This window comes from Ambystoma mexicanum, chromosome 5q, assembly GCF_040938575.1.
Source record: "Ambystoma mexicanum isolate Mex_15411 chromosome 5q, UKY_AmexF1_1, whole genome shotgun sequence".
NCBI lineage: Eukaryota > Metazoa > Chordata > Amphibia > Caudata > Ambystomatidae > Ambystoma > Ambystoma mexicanum.
The window spans coordinates 1,292,515,059-1,292,536,334 of NC_090933.1; the positions used below are offsets into that span (position 1 = coordinate 1,292,515,059).

A 21,276-nucleotide genomic window follows, 5' to 3' on the forward strand; every position below is an offset into this window, starting at 1 on the left:
TGTCTTTTCCGAATAGAAAGATTTCTTTCCCCCTCAACCATCCAAGACGGACAAGAGGTTCTGCAGGCTTCACCCTAGGGCCATGTGCTTCAGCGTGCAAAGGGCTAAAGCATTTCAATGTGACCAGCTGATTATAGGCATTTCTGTCTACAAGCAGACTGTCTCTTGGTGGATAACCTGTGTATTAGGACTTTCTACGCGCTAGCTGATATGCCTGCTGGGCTTTGCGCTCATTCCACTAGGATTAGGCTGCTAACTCAGCCCTGTGTAGAGGAGTGCATCAGGCAAACCAGCGTACCTTCCCAAAGCAATACTGCCATGACTCTCTTGCAGGGAGGATGTACGAGTAGGCAATCGGACCACCAAAGCTTCCTTTCTAAGGGTAGATCGATCAAATGTTCCCTCCTTTCTTTCTGTAAGATTTGGGGAATCTTTCAAGACATTTGAGATATGTGTGAGGAAGAAAACCATTAAAAGAAGAAGTTACTTAGCACTGGTAAAGTTCTCTCTGATAGGTATGGTATTCCTGCCAGATAACTCTCCCATTGTCACCAGAACCCGAGCACTTTTTAGCCAGTTTGCATCTGTGACTGGAATTTGGGTTGGGTTGGAACTGAGGTATGCACAGATCGGACCCAGCCCGAGAGAATGTGAAGCGATGTGGCACCTCCTATTGGCTATCAAAACCTCTGGACCACTCTGATCCCCCAAGATTAGTTTAAGAGATGAGGATTATGTAGGAGAAATGCTCTACCCATCTGAGTGAACATTGCAAGGACAGGATAAGGTAGTTAGCAATTACAAGGACCTGCTAAGGCATGGCCTGTGAAGATACAGAACGAAATATTGCTGAACGTATCAAGTGGAGTCTGATGTTGCTGAACGTATCAAGTGAAGTAGCAAACCCATGCAAACCAATTAGGACAGAACATAGAGCATACGTAAGAGTTTGGGTCCAAAAGGTGGGGCTACACATTGAGCTAGAAGCAATCGGAAGGGTACAATGTACAGGGAGGGACATGTATATGAAAAGCAAAGAAGCTCGTGGCAGATTGTGGCGCGGAAGGTGAAGTGCAATCCAGATGTTTTAATAACTGAAGGTGTTCTGTCTCCTGCAGGTTTGGGAAGCCACTGGTCTTTGACATGATGGAGGTGGATATGTTTAATGCCCTGAAGAGGCAGCTTGATGACATACAGGCCGGTCTCGCAGAAGACCTCTTGAGCAAGAAGATATTGCAGAACGAGCGGTGAGATATTGGCACACTACTGCCTGAAACCCCTCTGCAGAACAGACCCTTTAAAAGAGGGCTTCATTTAGATTTATGTAGAATTACTGGAAATTGTACTCTATTTGACCCCCAACATATTAATAAGATAATACAGTTAAATTTGTCTTAATACAGTGCCGATATTTTGTAACTCTGTCCATCAAACCCAAAATGAGGCCGCTCGTTTTTTGGTTCCTATTCTAGCAACACAACACTTGTAACATTTTGCTGGGGTTGTCTCATATAATAGTCTGAACGGAGGTATTTTCTTACATGCGGTTCATGCCATGACAGATGTGAACCTCATTCTCGAGTCAGCGTTTGTTATAATAGCATGTGTTGATAAAGTGGCTCGTGCTGGATTTCTCCCACTGGGAAGCACAGGAGTAATTGGTGTTTTCCAGCCCAATAATTCTGTACTCATTGCATTGACCTTGCTAGGATGATGGGCTAAGTTGACCCTGCTGGGGTTCAAATCTTTGTACAGGTGAACACTGATTCCAGAGATATTCGCTGGTTTTAGGATCATCTCATTCATTATTACTGCTCCTAGTCTGCAGGAAGTCCCCTTCGCTTGTTCTAAAGATATCTTTTATGAGGCTTGTGTTATGACACTACTGTAGGCATATTGCATATGTGTGCTTTAATGGTATTCAGCCATGTGTCTACCCTAGGCTCATTTCCTGCATATAAGAAAGTATGATTGAGGATGCAAGACCACTTTTAAAAGATAGGAAGTTGTTTGTCGGTCTTGTGCCAATCGGAGTAAAACATGTCTTCATGCCACAGTACTATCAAAAACAATCTGCGACGCTATCTTTGAATCATTTCATTCTGCAGCAGCAGTTTCCATAAAGGTTGCTGCTACTGCTTGTGCAGGATTCCTTTGGCTTCTAGTCGTTATTTATTATAACTCACCTCCCTTATTTATTGTATTGGTATACTACCAGCCTCTAGCAGTGTTCCTGATAAGCTGTACCTGAGGTAGGTTTTAGCTTGTGTGCTTATTTAATTCAGACATTATGCCGGGGACTTTCAGGCACTCGAAGCTATGGGTGAGACATGTGGATTAATGAGAGTCATAAACTGGTCAGATTACTGCCCACCAACTGATCCCCCCTCAACAAGTGTAAATCATTTAAACCAGCAACGGTCATTGTTCTAGAGAGTAAAGCTGCCGTGGGAAGGCACAGATAAAAAAGTCAGAAAAGCTTATTTGATCATTATTAGACCCGTTGGGCAAAATTTTCGCTACTATTCTACTAAGGTTACTAACGGCTTGGGCCTCAGAAAACAAACGTATTGCTACTCGACAAACGGGCTTTGTTTGCGCAGTTGGTACTAACATCAACCTATTTCTGCTGAATCTTTTAAAACATGAAGCAATGTGCTCCAAGCAACAGGTTTGGATAGCATTAGTAGACTTACATCTTGTGTTTGATTGCGTGAATCGCCAATTGCTATGGAACAAACTGGTTAAATGGAACTGCCCCCCCCCACATAATACAACCAATAAAGCTGCTCTATTCTTCAACAAAAATACGAGTAAGACTAACTGAGGAGGGGCATATGACCGCGTACATTGAAACCTGGAATGGTTTGAAACAGGGGTGTCCATTGGCAGCCACACTTTTCAATTTGTTCACTTCTGATCTCCCATGTGAAATGATCTCGGACAGAATATTTCCACCGAAAATTAACTCAATAAAGATAACGATAATGATGTACGCGGATGACATCATATTAATGGATAAAACACCGAAAGGTCTACAAGAGAGTCTCCGAATGCTGTTAGACTATATGGAAAGAAATGAGTTGAAAATAAATATAGCAAAAACCAAAATCATGACTATTATGAAATCAAAACCAAATGAAAAAAAAACAGTGATATACATTAACTCCTCCATTATTGACATTGTAACATCATATAAATATCTGGGCATATTGATTAGTCAAACAATGGAAGAAAAAGAATGGGAGATACAGATAAAAAAAAATAATGGCTCTGGCGAGACAAGGATATATACTCCACGAAAAATATGGCAAATTTTCGTACCAACCGATCATTGCATTCTATAGGAGTAAAGTTATCCCGATCCTGACATATGGAAGTGAAACACTTATTAAACTTTCGGAAAAGATATGGCCAATTTTGGAAGCAACGTTTTGGCGGAAAATAATGAGGTTGCCCAAATCGTTCCCGATAACCCGTATCCAAGCAGAAATCGCAGTGCAATCACTGGCATCAGTGGTACTTTGGAAAAAATGTGATCTGTATCGGAAAATAACTTGGGAACAAACTATCCCGGCATTAGAAATCTTCAGAGCAAAGCCCGATGCGATAAACGCTAGGGCCCTGTCTAAATGGAAACAACAAATACTAAGAGCATTAGGAAATGAAAATATAACAGAAGAAATGCTACAAATGAGGCCCCAACATGCGAAGAAACGACTAATGTACCAAGATTGGATAAGTACTAATGAACGTATAATTCGATACAAAGAAAATATCGCAAGTAAAGCAGAAATTAGAGCGATCAACGTCCTCCCACCGTACCTGGTGATATTCCCGGACAAAGAAATAAGAATGTTTTTTATGAAATTCCGGCTGAATTTACTACCCACTAGAGAAAGACTTGTAAGAACTAAACAGCAAGTGAATAAAGAAATTTCTTGTTGGATATGCAAAAATCAGGACGAGACAGAAAGTCTGTATCACCTTATGATGATATGCCCCGCCCTCAGAAAAGAAAGTACTATATGCAGATCTTATTTTGAGTCGATACAAAAGACGATGAGTGCTGATCAAAGATGGGCCTGGATATTGTCAGGGTCTGAGAAACGAATGACTTACATAATCTTTCATTTTTGGAAGAAGATCATTGAAAGAATTAAAAACGTGAATTGACTAAAATGAAGTTTTAAAACATAATAACTGTGATAAGATAAAATGAAAAGTTTAAATTTAAACTGAAACATTTTTAATAAAAAAAAATATTTGATCTTTTTCTTGAACATGAAGAGCGGACATGTAAATGACATTAAGCAATACCATTATCCGGGAGCACAAATTCAGGTTGCGAGCTACTAGCCAGCCAGAAATATGTCACTTGCCACCTCAATTTTATAGAAACTCGCAGCACGCCATTTCCTGCTCACCAAGAGTCATATTTCATCAGCCAATGGCTAGTAGCAAGCATTTTGCACCCTACAATTACAGGGATCTCCTCATCACCCAGGCGTGCCTCCCGTCTTCATGACAGGCTTCCCCAACCAAAAGGAAAAGGCTTTATCTTTTGGCTATTAGTTTATCTCAGATTCCAAGACTCTTAGAAATAAAAGCCCTTATCAGTATGATCGCAAACCCTGTTCGTTTTGTGATGACTTGTCAAGGACACAGACATAGTTACTCGATGCCTACTCCAAGATGGCACTGCTTCTGTTCAGGCTCCTCGGCAACACAAATCATCAAGACAAACAGTGGTTGATCCAAAGCAGAGTTCAGTGGCCAGAATATGTGGGAAAGGTGGTTGGAAGAGGACGTCTTTCCAGAATGCCACATGGCTTCATAATAGTAGTGTGGATAACAACTTGTTAGCTGTGGCTGAACTCACTGTGCCAAGGCAGTGGGTTCTTTTGTCCTCCCCATCCCTGGAAGGTAACATCTGAATAGTCAATTTAGCGAGTTATTCCTCCAAATATGGTCCAAGCACTTGTGCATCTGCTCACAGTTGATTTGAAATCTAAGGTTAGTGGGGGCATACGTTGTTTCTGAATAAGCTACATGACAGCGCATGTTGGCCTGGCAGGCTTGCACAATAGTCTATGGGTCCTCAACCCACAAAACATGAATTGTGCACACCTTGTATTCCATTGGTAATAATTGCATTCTTTTCATACAAGCTGCAAGAGATCTGTCTATTTTTCATCCCCAGCTGAGTCTTCAGTCATGGGTATGTTCACAGCTCATTAATACTGTTGCTGACTCACTCCCTGGGAATTATGGCATATTGTAGGGCCAACCTGGTGCCCACCTGCAGCAGGTACTACAGGCAACCGCCTAGCATCATTGCCACCTTGCAGCACCAGCTTTTCTTGCAAACAGTCTCTCCACCTAGAAGTAACCAAGCCAATGGTGCTATACTGGGTGTTTCGCCTGCAGTACTGCTTCATCGCAGGAGACCTCTGAGTGATCGTGTATGAATTGTTGACTGTAGAGGGCAACGTGTTCCTGGGAGTGCATTTTCTCTCCCACACTGAAGGAAGTTTGTTTTTCTAGAGGGGAAATTCCATACATACATACCAATTTTCTCCCCTCTTTTTTGCTGAGTGATTTTCATTCCAGAAGAGCGGTATTTGCAGGGTGATCCCACTAGCTGCCCCAAAGAGATTTATTTTTGGACCTTGTCAGAGGGGTCTAATTGTGTTCTACCACTTAAGAAATGGGTGTCACAGCTGGACAGAGGAAGAGGGAGAGGTTCAAATACTCCTTAACTCCTCCCAGCTCCACGGTTGCTGAATGGGAGTGCTACACCCTAATGAGGAATAGGTTATCTAGTGAATCTGCCCATCTTTTAGACAGATTCTCCTGCTGCTAAAGAAGGCCACGCTCTACCCAGATGACCGGGTCAACTGTCACCCCGTCATGCATCTACCCTTCCTCAGCAAACCTATCAAGAAGACTGTCTCATTGCCATGCAGTTGCACAAAACCATCACGCAGCACAGTCGTCTACAGGCATATGTGATGCAAAGATGTAAAACCAACAGAACACACAAGAGCCACTGAGATGGTTCAATAGGTTTGTGGAAATGGTTAATGTCTATACTACATATAGAGCTTAGGGCACAAGAAGAATACTATACTAACATTGTCAGGTTGGCACAAGGGCTAATCTGGTTTGGGTCTATTTCACCTAATCACATTTGATCCAATTTATTTGACCTTTTTTTGGTATAAAATGCGGCTCGAGACCCCCCGCAACCCTCCCCCCAGTTCCCCTCAACCTAATCTATACCCTTGTCCGCCCCATATATATATTTAATTAAATTTGACCGAAAAAAAGGTCAAAATAATTTGGTCAAATGCTTTTAGGTCAATTATGCTAATACGACTAATCTAAGTCACCACTAGTCCTTTCAGGATTCGCTGATCGTATACAAAGGGGGGGACTTCATGCAGAGGTTGGCATTTTTTGTAACAAAATACTGCCAGAGGGTGGTCTCAAGACTGTGTCACCTGCAGCTTGATGTACAGATGGCTGCATCCTGCATGTCAGCCCGTAGGGAGTGCGGCCTGCAGGAAGGCTGGAAGACTTCAGGAACCGGCTTCAGTAAGTGGAGGGAGCGGGGAGTGTAGCAGCAGGACCGTGCAGCAGAACGGCGGCGGGGAGAAGCTGCATTCCTGAAGGTTTGTCTTACAGTGAACCAGTCTGCAAACATGTTCTACTCTTCTGAAGGGAAGTGCCTGAAGTAAAAATTTCAATAATGATTTGGGGCCTCCAAGGAATTCTTGGCTTCACATGTGAGGTTGATGTAAAAATATGAGGACTTTCAGAAGAATGTGCACCTGGGTTACTGCCAACAGTATTACCATGGAAATTCCTCTGGCGGTATTTGTCCCAACTGTGAATTGTTCTCTTTTTATTTTATTCCTTACTTTAGTTGCAGTCTATGCTAGGGTCTGATTTATAGCCCCCCACATGCTGTCAGGTCTATTTGTGGGACTTCAGATCTCCCCTTTTGGCCCCTTCTCTCTCTCTCCTGCCCCTCATTGGTAGCCAGATATTGTAGCACACTGCAGTGCACGTTGCAGATTTATTATACTCGTCATTATTGGGATTATTCAGTAGTTCTTCCTTTAATTGCTTTTCCTGCTTCTTCCTCACCTATATTAACGACCACCAAGAGCTCTCCATCTGTGGATCGCCAAGCCTCTCACAGTTCCTTTGTCCCATTGCAGGAGTAAAGGCGTGAGACCTGTCTCAGATTTTGGCATCCACCTTTGTTACTCCTAATGCCACATCTGTGCACCTGTGACTCCCTCGTGCATTTCAGGGTTACAATGAAAATCTTCCCCTTTACTGAACTGCTTGCCTTCCCCTTTTAGTTGCTCACTTCCCCCCTGAGATCAAGGACAACAGAGACTTCAGCACCAGCACAAAGCAGCACGCCACATAAACTCTCTACCCCAAGGCTTCTGGAGAAGCATTTTCATCACTAGGTAAGCCCACTTGGGCTGGGCTCATTTGGTCATTTGGGGTGAGCACACTCCTGCTATTTTAGCACAAAAGGATTTTTAATTTATGTGAAATCCCTTTTTAGTGTGCTTTTAATTTCGAAGTGCCAGCAACAACATTTCTGGCAAATTGAGGCGAAATGAAAACAGGGATCTTTGACCATTCCAAAATGGCCGCCCTAGACACGAGTACTGGAGTGCTTTGTGTTTGATTCATTGTGCCCTTGTGATTGGCTGACCCCCAAGGAAGGCCCCTCCACAAACTGTATGTCGGTCTCCAGACTTGATCCTTGGACATCTACGCTCCCTGCATTACTAAAAGCAGTGATGCCTGAACTCTTCCATTGCCGCCTCCACAAATCTTACTGAACCCTTTACTGTGCATATGTACTCTGCCTTCCTTGCCTCTACTATTCTAGATCTCCTCTCTCTGCATTTGGACCTTCTTTTAAAAATTCGATTTTAGGTTGTGTGTACTTTTATATGTGTGCACCTCTTGTCTCCTGAAATTCTATTGCTTTCTGTAGTGCATTTATGACTTTGTACTACTTCTACTAGGCCACCTGGTGAGTTTAGCTAAAACAGTGCTCCTCTTTCATTCCTCGATTAACCTCTGCTGCCCCTATGGTGCTCTCCATCTCACCCATCTTCTCTAACTGCTACACTATCACCTATCCCCCCTCTCTCATGAAGCCTGGTAGGAAAAAGCACAAAAATGACATCCTGAGTGCAAACCCTGGACTTCCCATCGCAGACACATATGTCATTGCTTCCTCCTGAGAGGCCTTCACTGATATCCTCTTCTCTGTCCCCTCTCCAGATCTATGGACCCCCCATCTCATATCCAGCCTCTCTCTCCCTCCACATCATCTACCATTAACAGTGGCACCAAGTGGGAAGTCCTCTTGGCCGGCTTCTCATCTTCACGTTGCTTCGTTAATGTCTATCACACAGGTACTATCCTGGTTCAGGGTCCTCAACCCAACCTCATTTTCTTTGACAGGATCCTGCATACTCTTATTAACTTCCTTCCTTCTCCTGCCTCTCCCCCTACTACTCTCTCTCTCTCCCTCCTCTGACTGGTGTACCACGCTTCTGTACCCCACCTCAGAAAACCTTCAAAGGCAGACACCTCCTCTATCTGGCGACTCGTAACGTCCGCTCAGCCAACAAACACTCTGCTGACATCTGCCTCCTTCTTGAAGACATTGACCTAGACATTCTCACTCTTACCGAGACACGGTTCAATGTCAGCTCAGTCACTACTTTTGACTTCCTCCTCCTTGATGGCTTCAAGATCATCAGTAAACGGCACTGACGGGGAGATTGCCTTAATCATCCCTGAGTGGATTTCTGCTTCCATCATACCCACCCAGCTCTACTCTTCCTTTGAAAGCCTGGTTTGCAAGTTGGTCCTCTCTCCCATCTCCACCCTGACCATTGGCCATTCCCATGAAACTTCTCACTTCCGATGCTGATTGTGGTGGTTTAAATCCTTTTATGTCTTGTACCTTTGATGGATCTGGGGACACTCCTGCTGCACTGAGTATGTATCCGAAGAAACAGAGTTCCTTTTTGTTGAATTCGCATTTGTCTGCGTTGAGGGTTAGTCCGGCATCCTCGAGTCTCTTTAGGACTGCTGCTAGGCGTTGGTGGTGGTCGTCTTTGTTCGATGCATATACGAGGATGTCGTCACTGATGTTTGTGGTCCCCTCGAGTCCTGTGATGACTCTCCGGATCTCATGCTGGAATACTTCCGCCGCCGATGATATCCCGAAGTTGAGTCTCTTGTATCTCATCAGGCCAAGATGGGACGAAAATGTTGTGATGTATCTGGATTCTTTTGATAATTTCAGCTGGTGATAGCCGGACCGGAGGTCGAGCTTGCTGAAGATCGTCGCTCCCGTGAGGTCCACGATGAGCTCGTCGATGGTGGGAGTGACATGGCGTTCACGGCCGATAGCTATGTTGGGGAGCCGCATGTCGATACATATCCTTACAGCGCCTGGTTGTTTTGGTTTCTGGGCTACTACCATCGGCGAAACCCACGGGGTTGGTCCAGATGTTTTCTCGATGATCCCTGCGTTTTCGAGCTTGAGTAGTTCCTTTTCTACGGCCTCTCTCAGATGGAATGGGATTCGCCTGTGCCGTACTGCTTTGGGTTCGATGGTGGGGTCTATGTGTAGCTTGACCGTTCTCCCTTTTAGGCGCCCGATGCCTCGGAACAGTTTTTTGTGTCGCCCTAAGAGGTCGTGTAGTTCATCGTGTTGCGCACTGAATGCGAAGTGTATTAGCTCCAGCTTTTCGGCTGTTTTGCAGCTTAGGAGAGTTTCGCACCCAGCATCTACTACGTATATTCGTGCCCGGGAGCTGGCGTTACTGTGAGCGAAGTTGGATTTGAACGACCCTCGCACGTGCAGGGGTTTCTTTGATCCATATGCGTATAGCCTTACTTTCCTCTTGAGGAGCTCTGGTCTGGGGTTGAGACTGTTGAATGCTGTTACGGGCATGACATTTACTGTGGCACCGGTGTCAATGATTACTTTCAGTGGGTCTCCATCGGGGAGGATGGTGCATGTTGGTCTCCTCTTCTGTCGTGATTTCCGTGGGTCCACTGCTGATATTAGGTGCACTCGGTGTACTCGCCTCTTCCCTTTCTTTCTCCTTTCTTTGCCTTGCCTTTCGGGGGATGAGTCGCTGTCACTCTCATCGCTGTCGCTCGTGGTTGGGGATCTTTGTGATTCGTCGACTGCCCTGGCCTTCCCTCTCCGCGTTGGTTGGCGGGGTTCTTTGGGCGCGAATTTCCTTCGTGGTTCTTGTGATGGCCGCGGGTCTGCGTCTGTCGTTTTTGTTCGGTGGGTTTAGGCAGACTGCGGCCTAGTGGTTCAGGCGGTTGCATTTTCTGCATGTTGACCCCCACGCCGGACAGGATTCCCCTTTGTGCCATGGACCTCCGCACCACTTGCACAATTGGTCACGCCTTTGTGGTGGTTGCGTTCTCGGGTTCTGTTTCGGGCGGGTGCTTTGGTGTCGGGAGATAGCTGCTACGTCTTCTGTTGGTCCAGGGTTGTCTAGCGGTAGCCTCTGAATGGCTGCTTCCATTACTGCTACCTGGTCTTCTGTTTGTTCGCGGAGTCGCGCCATCTCGAGGATGCGTGATAGCCGTACATTCTTCTCCGATAGTATCGCCCTCCTCAGCTTCTCAGAGGAGATGCCGTTGATGATTTGGAGGCGGATGGCGAATTCCTCGTCTGGAAATTCGCATCCTACAGCCATTTCGCGAAGGCGAGCATGAAACTTGTCTACTGTCTGCTTTTCTCGTTGTCTTGCCATGCAGAAGTGAAATCGCTCATAGTCGGGGTTGAGGTCTGGTTTAAACATGTTGGAAAGAGCGGCTTTTGCTGTGGCGTAGTTGGCATCGCTTCCTCTGTTTGGCGTGGCATTGAATAGGCGCAGGGCTGCTGATCCTATGTTGAGGAGGAGAAAGGTGCGCATTTTTTTTGGCGCCGTAATGTCTCTCGCATCAAGGTGCATCTCAAACTGTTGTAGCCATATTTCCCATCTGATGGCTGCTCCGTTAGTGAACGGGTCGAAAGGTGGCATGAACGTGGTTAGCGAGGGGTCAGTGAGTTCATCGGTGAGGCTCCTCCTCGACGTGGACCTGGCGCTGGTCTCTGATGGGCTAAACGTCGGGTCGGACATGTTGTGCTTAGGAGTGTTGCGGCGCTGTGTTGCAGCTTACCGTGTTGTGGCAGTTAGGCCTGGTGTGCGTGCAGCGCGTGGTCCCACGTGCGGCGTCTTAGCAGGGTAGGCCGCGTGTGGTCTGCGTGGATTGCCTCGCACTTGTCATGCGGGTGGTGATATCTGCTGGATGCGGCTGCCAGGGTTGATGAGGCTGCTTCCTGGGGTGGGGTTGAAAATATTTTTTTTTTTTTTTTTTTTTGTTGGGGCCCTGGGGTACTGGGGCCACTCTCCGCTGCCGCGGGTGGATATCTCTGATCGTGGGCGGGGCCGGTGTCACTGCCTTGCCGGCTCCGCGATGTTGTAAGCGCGGGTCCGTGGGTGCGACGGCTCCCGTTGTCGTCGGGGCTCGCAACCCACTTACCGCCTCGTCGCCAGTGTGATGTTTGCCTGCCGGGCACGGCAGGCGTGGTGGATGCGAGGTGAGGGCCTCGCGCTGTTCTCGCAATGCGCGGGGGCGGCGCAGCAAAGAATCACAGGACCACACTCGTAGCTGCATAAACCCGGACTGGCGTTAAGACGCCAGTTCCGGTGATACCTTTATTTCCCACTTCCTTTCCCCGTGTGTCACGTGACCCGGCGTCTCGGGACACGTGACACCACACTACCGTTTACTGCCCTCCAGGCGCCACCACTCTGTTCCTCTCTGAATGGGCTGATTTCTGTTCTTCCTTACTTTCATCCACCTCCAACCTCCTCCTTGGTGATTTCAACATCCATCTGGACTCACCTATCTCTGCATCCACTCTCTTCACTGGCTTCTGCAACTCTCTTTCCTTCTCCATTCTCCCTTCTGGGCCAAGCCACTCAGCTTAAAACACTCTGGACGCCCTCATACACTGTGACCTCTCCCCCCCCACTAGTCACCCCTCCCTTCTGATCAGACCATTCTCTCCTCTTCTCCCACCTGGGTCCCTTTGGCCCACTGACCGCCACCCCAAAGCCACACCAACCTGGTTCACTAACATCTGCCTGATGAAACGAGTGTCAGCTGCTGCTTTCGTTTCCACCTTCATCCCCCTCGCCCCCCTACCTCGGATTCTACCTCTGACTCTGCTCTCAGCAACCTCCACCTGTCCATTACCAAACTCTTGGCATTCTTGCCCCAGTCATGAGAATCCGCCTGAAACCCGCCTCTAAGCGGAACTCCGGTACGACTCTGAACTTGCTGCCCTGAAACGCAAGTGCCGGAATGTAGAATGAAAGTGGCAAACCTCAGGCTCACTCTCTGACAAAATGGCTTGCCGCCTGCTCCAAAGGCAATATAGACTCTCCATCCATGCAAAGAAAAGAGCCCACATACCGGCACGTGTTTCCGGCGCATCTGACAACACGGCAGAATTTTTTAAAATCTGCAGGGAACTAGCCAACCCCTCCTCAGTCTCCTCCTCCCCTACCCCTTCCCAGGTCCTGTGCAACATACTGGCCACACACTTCACCACCAAAACTCAGGACATCCTGAACACCATGGCGTCCCACCCTCCCAACCCATCCCACATCCCCTTGCCTCCCTTGGCCCCTCACCCTCCTCCTTCCTCCTTCTTCTGCCCTGTCACACCTGAAGAAGTTACCAGAGTTGTCTGCTCCATGAAGGTCTCTTCGAAGCATGTTTCCCCTTGCTCATCCAGGACCATCAAGGATAACATTGGCTCTCTCTACCCCAATTTTGTAATCACTCTTTTGTCACTGGATCTCTCCCCTCCTCCCTTAAACACTCCCTGGTGCGCCCCCTCCTGAAAAAACCTTCAGCAGACCCTACCTGCGCTGACAACTACTGCACTAATTCTATCGCCCCCTTCCTGGGGAACTGTTGGAGAAGCTAGCACTGCCCCAACTCAACTCTCACACCGAGCTTGTTGGTGGTCTCCACGACCATCAATCTGGATTCCAAGCATCCAGACGCATGAAAATTGCTCTTCTGAACACATGTGAAGAACTGCTTGCATCTCTGGACTCCAACTCCCCAGCTGTCCTCATCCTTCTCAATCTCTCCTCTGCCTTTGACACAGTCAACCATTCCATCCTCATAAAAAAGCTCCACAATAACCTTGGTATCTCAGAACAGGCACTTGACTGGCTGACATCCTTCCTAACTGACCGCTCTTTCCAAGTCATCCTTGGCGCCTTCTCCTCTCCTACTTCCTTCTCTACCCGTGGTATCCCCCAGGGTTATATCCTCTCCCCTTGACTCTTTAACATCTACCTTCCTCAGCTTGCACACCTCATCTCCTTCTCCAACTTCCAGTGTTACGCAGATGACACTCTGTTCTTTTTTAAACTTCCTGCTCACCCTCTTCCACTCTCCATCATCCCTGACTGCCTATCTGCCATCCAATCCTGGTGCACTTCCAACAATCTCTGCCTCAACGCCTGTAAAACTGAGATCCTTCCCATTGGGACCCCTGCTCCCTCCTTCTTCCTTTCACTCTGGCCTTCCTCATTGGGCTCTCCCCCTGCTCCTTTTTCTGAAGCCAGAAACCTTGGAGTCATCATCGACTCCTGCCTCTCCTTCCTCCCTTACACTCAGGACATTGCCAAGAAGTCCCACTTTCAGCTCTTCCTTCTCAAAGGAATTCTCTCTTTTCTCACTTTCCGCCAGAGGCTCAATGTTACCCGAGCCCTGGTTCTCTCTAGGCTTGATTATTACAATAGCCTCCTCCTGAATCTACCTTCTTCCACTATGTGACCCCTCCAGCTAATCCAGAATAGGGCAGCAAGACTTATCCTTGGCTTTAAGACCACGGACTGCATCTCTCCTGCCCTAAAAAGTCTTCATTGGCTCCTGGTTGCTGTACGGATTAAATTCATATCCCTCTGCATCATCCACACGGCTGTCTGGCAACACACTATCTTCAACTTTATCTTACTAAATACTCTTCTTCAAGACCACGACGTTCCTCTTGCACCAACTGTGTGTGTGTAAAGCTCTTTGCTAAACAGAGGGTTTGGTGGTCGATCATTTTCCTCAGCTGACTCCCTGCTATGGAACAGCCTCCCCCTGCCTCTGCTCCTTGAACAGAATTTTCTTAAATTCCGGAATCTCCTCAATACTTTCCTATTTACCACCTCCTTCCCTTCTTCTCTCTTCTGCTAATCCCACAGTTGCTATGATTGGTGTCCGGGGCCCTTATGCATCCTCGGGGTCCATGACCACCCACACCCAATCGGCCCAGCTCCTGTCTACCCTCAGCACTTGCCTTTGAGGTTTGCACTTACACCTAACATGGCTCCAGGCTATGTAGCACTGAACAACCCAGGCACTTCCTCTGTGGCTCACCCATGAGCTCGGACTCCCCAGCACTTACCCCCTCTGCCCTCTTCCTTGCTGCACTTGCACGTTCTGAATGCTCACATGGCATAGTAGGTTCGTCCTTTCTTCCTTTTTTCCCCTCCACTGCTCTTATTAAATATTGTGTTTTGTAATGTATTTCACTCCCGTGTTCCCTCGCTTCACTCTGTGGTTGCTTTGAATTAGTCTTTTACTTGCTGTAGAAGAGCCTAACAAGCAAACAATAAATAAATAGAATATTTATACCATCTTCTCTTATTCCCTCTGTTAACCTTTGCCTACATCTTTCCCTTGTTCCTTTCCTATCTTCTCTACACTTTTGTGGGTAATTCACTTTGTAGAGTATGCAATAGCAATAGAAATTAACATGATTTATTTATTATTAGTATTTATGATTACAATTTTAACCTTTATACCAACACATATAAAAGGAAGCAAACTAGATTAGTTATATAGATTCGATAACACTTTCAACAACCAATCATAAGTATTCAAATTTCTTCCATTATCTAAAATTAAAACATTTTGTCCTATAATCGGTTAAATTGATCCCTTGACTTCAAAATTAACACTAAACCCCAGTAACTCATGGCTAGTTACCTCGTCCTATTCTCCGTCCGTCTTTACACGGCTAAAAATATACTTTAAAAATTCTATTAAAGCAAGAGACAAACTCAGCTCTCTCATTGTCATTATTCTGGCACACAGGGCATTCACGCAAACAGCACTTGGAGAGTGCACACATTTTTTTAAATAAGAGTTGTCATTTGCCTATTAAATTAGAACATTCAGTTATTAAATAACAAAGACTCTACAGCCGCCAGTTTACAAAACCCAATGTCTATCAATCTACTTTGTTTTAGTCTCGGCCTTAAGTCTTCCATTGTGTGGAGAATATTAAATCGGAATTTTTATAACCATAATCTGGCCTGATGAAGGAAATGTCTTTACATGCATCATTGGCAACTTTAAAGTCGGAAGGGCTTCCCTCCCCATACACAGTGAAAGATATTAAAGTGTCTAGTCCATTAAGTTGGTTATCATAATCCCTTAACTTCTTATTACTGATTTTGATCGTTCAAGCTAGGTAGTTCTATGTGCATTTAAGAAGGTAAATAACCTATCATAGCTCTTAATAAATGTTGCAACAACAGAGTCCACGCCATCCTCCATTACTTTGTTTAGCAATTAAAAAAAGAGATTTACTCTTTCCTTCCAAAACCTTCCCAAACAGTGTGAGCCTATTCTTCATAGTCATGACATAATTCCAAATTCTAGGAAAACTAAAGAAAGTGGCACAGATTTGGGCAAATTCAAAACCAATCTCCAAACATTGCCTTTCAACATGTTCAGCCATTTAAGATCAGTATCATCAAGGAATTCCAATCCTTTTGTCACACTCAGAATGACCTTCATTTTCACAATGTCAACTAATGGCATTCACGAAAACTTACAATATTTACCACAAATTATCTTCATCTGAGAGAAGAATACTTTCCATTTGTGTCTCCGATTACTTTTAATGAAGGACGTCATTCTATGTTTATTAGCAATGCTGAAGCCAAGATAAATTAGGCTTTCAACTTCCTCGATCTTAGCATTATTAATGGAGCAGGAGTTATTACATCATTTCTTTTGATTACTGGTTAATATTATAACTTTTCACTCGGTTGAGTTTATTTCTTATTCGTTCAAGTAGGCAAAAGCTGCAAAATTATACAAGCTTGACTTGAGTCCTGACAGGGTTTCATCCATTAAAATAACATTGTCGGTGTACGACAGTCACACAGTTTGATGTTTTCCAATTTTAGGTGGATTACTACATGATTTATCTAGAGTTTCTGGCATATCAGCTGAATAAAGATAAAAAAGAAAGGGAGCAAGAATGCATATCTGTCTCAGACCTGCATTCACCTTAATCTGTCTAGATAAAGACCCCCTACTGTTGTATGGGAGCGAGGGGTCCTTAGGCCCCCTCGCGTCATACGCTCCTCAGTACGAGGCTTGTACCACGTGCCTCTGGTAGTGGGATTGCCCCTTGCCTTTATGTGAAGTTAACCACGGTTGACTGCTACATAGATGGGACTATTGAGCAGGACACGGGGCATCCATCTTTTGTGCCCCCTTTCGACTCCATCTTGGGTAAACAGGCCTCACTGCGATAGTACAGCAATGCTCAGTTCCCCTTCCACCGCAGCAGCCACACACACACAAGGCGCGCAGGCAGCTGGCTGGCCCCCACCCTTGCACTCCCCCCGCGAAGGAAAGCTCTGCGCTTCCATTCTCACGCTGAAGCTGGAGAAAGTTGCAACAATCAATATGCTACAGTTTTCTTCCTCTGAGATCACTGTTCATCTGAGAACCGGCATGTGAACCAGGATGAGCTAAGCACTTTCTGCTCGATTCGTCCTCATAAATGTGCAAGCCACCCACCCCCATTAGAACAATTTATTGCCATCATGACCTTGCACCCCCTGTAAGGTATTTCTTTCAGGTGCCAGACCCTCGCCTGTGCTGCGAAATCCACCCAATACACTCCTTACTAACCTTAAGCATTTTTACTGGTATATATGTTTTTACTTGCACTAATGAGTTTGAAACCTAGGAAAAGATGCAAAACACAGCCTGATTCTTCTACATGCACAAAAAGGTCAAGGCCTTCAATTAAAGCCACAAATGACCCAATTGTACTGACAACAATCATTGTGTGTGACTTATGTAGAAATGTGACAAGTAGCATAAAATGTTTAAATAGTTTGTCATTTAGTATGAAACAATACTAGCTTAGGTAGTGACCACAGTGACCGGACCCTGACCTGCATGGGGCACAAGATGTTTGACGTCCGTCAGCTACTCAGCCAACTAGGAGGCAGAGATGCTACCCACACCTACAGCACCACACCGTCTGGCCAATCGGGTCCATTTAACATTTTTTCATTATATGAGGCAATGTGTTGTTTTGCAACGTGAGCTGGGAAATACAGTTGTTGGAATGCTACTTCTAATAATTCTACGGGCATCACTACCTTGCCTGTCGTTTCTTGTCTCCAAATGAGATCTGTGGATGATTGCTTACACCCTCGTTTGCCCCACAACTCCTGCTCTTCCGGTGGGGCCCTTCTCTGGAGTTCTATCAATTGTGCTATGGGCGTGTTACTATCGGCTTCTGCTGGTTGTTCTGCTGTGGTTGTTTTCACAATATACTCTGATGTTGGTGTCTTATTGAAGTACGAGGCCTCCTTCGCTGCTGCGTCACTGCCGCGTTCCCCAATGAGACGGCGTTTGTGTTATTGGTATGGGCTTGGCATTTAACCACCGCTACTACCGATGGTTTCGCTAAAGCTTCTATTAGTTCATTAAGCAGCGTGGCATGTTGTACAGGGACCCATCTGCTCTTCTGAACCCTCTCCTTCACCACCGTGATAGCCCTGAGTGAACTGTGGCGGTGACATAAACTGAGTCTGAATATATTGTCACAGCACAATCTTTGGCTGTGTGTAACGCACTGATTAGTGCAGTCAGTTCAGCTGCTTGTGCAGACTAGTGTGAGGGGAGGCGTTTTTGAACAATCACTTCGTATTTGTGTCTTCTTCCATGCGCACTACCGCCATCCCCACATGTTTCTCTCCTGTCTCTGAGTTTATGGATGCTGACCCGTCTATGAAATAAATTTCTCCTTCTGTAAGGACGTTTTCGCTTGCTTTGGGAATGTCATCGCCCTCTCCCTCGTATGTGCTACAATCGTGTTCCTGTAAATCCTCAGTTGTGCATGGCTCTGTAACGAAGGTGGCTGGGTTCACTGTCTTGCATCTGACCACATGTACATTTGGACTTGATATTATTATTTCATAAGCAGAGGCTCTCTGTGTTGTGAGGGTAGATTTTGATCTTTCCAATATAGCAAATAACGAGTGTTCCGCATATAGCGTCACTGAACATCCCATTACGATCGTGGCACTTTTCTCAATGGCGAAGGCCGCTGCAGCGAGGGCCTGTTCGCAAGCGAAATGTCCCTGCATTACTGGGTCTAATATTCCACTGTAGTACGCTAATGGTTTGTCCAAGATAGCGGAATATAAGGGCACAGCATCCTCTATCAATGCTTTTTGTTGACATTACTCAAATATCAAACCGTTTAGGGATGTTCCCATAAATTCCCAAAACCCGGTCTGAAACATTGATAATCTATTAGATTAAGTAACCCATTCCCCCCAAGGCCCTCAAAAGTGAAGATGCTAGAATCTTACTTGAAGAAGTGTCAATCAAACTAATTGAACAATACTTTCTGCCTAATATCAGGTACTATGCCTAACTCAATTATTTATTTAAAGAGGGAGAACAGAATACTTTTGCACCAAAGTGTTAGATTTAATATATAAACTGTATTGGGCAAACCATCCAGTCCACTTACAGTTGAATTCTTTAGTCTCCTTAGGACTACTTGAATGTCATCACTGTCAAATCCGAGAGACCATTATTCATCCCCTGCCCTAGTCTCATCAACCTCTTCAATGTAATACACATTTTGAAAATGCTCTATCCATGCGCTGTCAGATATGGATGATGACTGAACAATGTGTTGGAAGTCTGCCTCTCCATTGCGGGCATTCCAAATTCCTTGTACATCTTGAAAAATAATCATACTGCCCCTACATAGCTCCTAATATATCTGATGGGCACCCCTGGTGTCTGGACCCCTCTCATATCCCACGGAGGATCAACCAATTTGGCTTCATCACCACTAGCAATCCATATTATGAATAAGGTCCTGCGCAGAGACTACACCACCCACATTATCACCAATATCTTCCTCAAACTGGCAAAAAGTAATCCATTCCTATTTGTCTACTCAACCTCTCTGACACCTTCGATACCATTGACTGAGAAGCTCTCCTCAATATACTCAACCCCTGCATGGGCTCTAATGAAACAGCAGTACAGACCCCAATATTTCCAAATTCCGAATGAAATAGGTCAACTTTACCCATTTTTGGCAACATTTTTTATTTTTTATGGTGTGAAAAACCTGAGGGTAATCTCCCAAGTAGACCTCGGGAGACCCTTATTCAGGTGGCCATGGGAGGGCTGACGCTTTCATATCCCAACCACGGGGGTGGACGAGCGAGGGAGGATCACCTGGTAAGGGAGCCCAGAGTTATGCTCGGGGGAATACCCGCAGAGAGACGCAGTATTATACCGAGGAGAAGGGTGGGGGGGACGAAGTCCCTGAGGTTTTCCTTGGTTATTCCATGTCTGACTCCCATCCATCCAAAGAAGCAAAGAAGTTCCCATAACAACATCCCGCCACCCCATTACCCTCAGAACCCATAACTCCCAAGATCCTTGTTTCACCGGTCTGCATTCAAATGCTCCCCATCTTTCAGATCCACGTCTCTCTGGTTATTCTTTTCTGAACACCCAATCTATTACGATAGACAACTACTGCTCCCGCAATCCCCCTTGATCATTTAACGATCCTGGTTATTCATGTTTGCCCCACAAACCATACCAATCTCGTCCCTCTGAGTGTCACTTCCCGAACTCACAGTCAAATGTGACCAACAATTTCAGTTCCCACAAACCCTCCTATCCATTTCGAAAAACCCTCCAAAACCCACCCTTCTGAAATCACCTACCACCCTAGGACGCGGGCTATAATTGCCCATAACACCTCTTCTCCATTCTGTCACGCAGAGCACTTAGAAACTTTACACCTCCCCTTTTCCCGACATGAAAAACAGACATATCATAACCTCTTTGTCTGACATGTCCCAACCCAAGGGTCAGGCAAATTCAGGCAATTAACCAAAATCACACACACCTGACGGCCCTTTACTTTCCTCACAGGGATAAAAGGTGGAGCAAGAGAGCACAGTACGAGCAAGGCAGACTGCACAACAAGACAGCTATCCAGGTCCGACAGTTCAAGAGGAGGAGAAAGGTGGCAAACATCGAGAGGCTGACGAGGAGAGATACGACCTTGCCCTTTTCGAACCCTCTACTGAAAGAATCATAAGGTCGAGGACAATAGCCCAAGTATGCTGCAGCAGATGTCAACGCTACACGGAGCGTGTCAACGCTGATAAGCAGGAGCAAGGGAAACTCCTGCTACTGTAGTACCGGCCTTGACTCCAGTTACGAGGAAAGCCAAGCGGCTCATCACAGCCGGTGAGTTAAGGGGAGAACCGATAAGAGCCGGGCTGTAGTGAATGAAAGACGCAAAGTGGCAAGTTGAACCCCAAGTTCAAAGAACTGTAAAAGTGTTGAGGGGAGACCAGCTGTAGAGGTAACCGGCACCACGTGGGTGCTAACTCAAGAGACTCTGGTCGATCCCCATCTGAGTGAAACTACAGTTACCAGAAGGCCGTAGGAGAGCCGCTAAGTTAGGTCAAAGTGGTCAAGCAAAATCCCTGTACAGTCGAAAACCTTTGACCTAAGAACTGTAAAGAAAGAAAGGGAAGTGAATCCTGTAAACATCGAATATGATTATAAAGTTGGCAAGAGTGAACCCAACCAAGGGATGCTAACGAAGAGGTGGTGAAGTCTAAAGTCCCAGGAAACAGTGGGCCTCATTACGAGTCCGGCAGTAACCGAGCTGCAAGAACCGGCAGGTTACCGGCGGACTCGTATTACCATTCCGCCTCCGTGATTCCCGGAATCACCAGGGCATTACGACCCCGGTGACCTGGGAATTCCGGAGGTGGAATTGTGTAAGTCTTCATTACCATGTAGCCCCATAGA

General features: G+C 45.9%; 1 protein-coding gene across 3 annotated transcripts in view; it reads left to right on the top strand.

Annotated features, from left to right (window-relative positions):
* The window catches only part of IQANK1 (IQ motif and ankyrin repeat containing 1), a 1,215,835-nt gene that overhangs the window by 1,141,186 nt on the left and 53,373 nt on the right, over nt 1–21,276 (top strand). For all 3 annotated transcript variants that reach the window (XM_069621882.1, XM_069621881.1, XM_069621883.1), the window contains one exon: nt 1,119–1,247. In XM_069621882.1, coding sequence (XP_069477983.1) covers nt 1,119–1,247 — 129 coding nt within the window. The remainder of the gene's footprint in view (nt 1–1,118; nt 1,248–21,276) is intronic.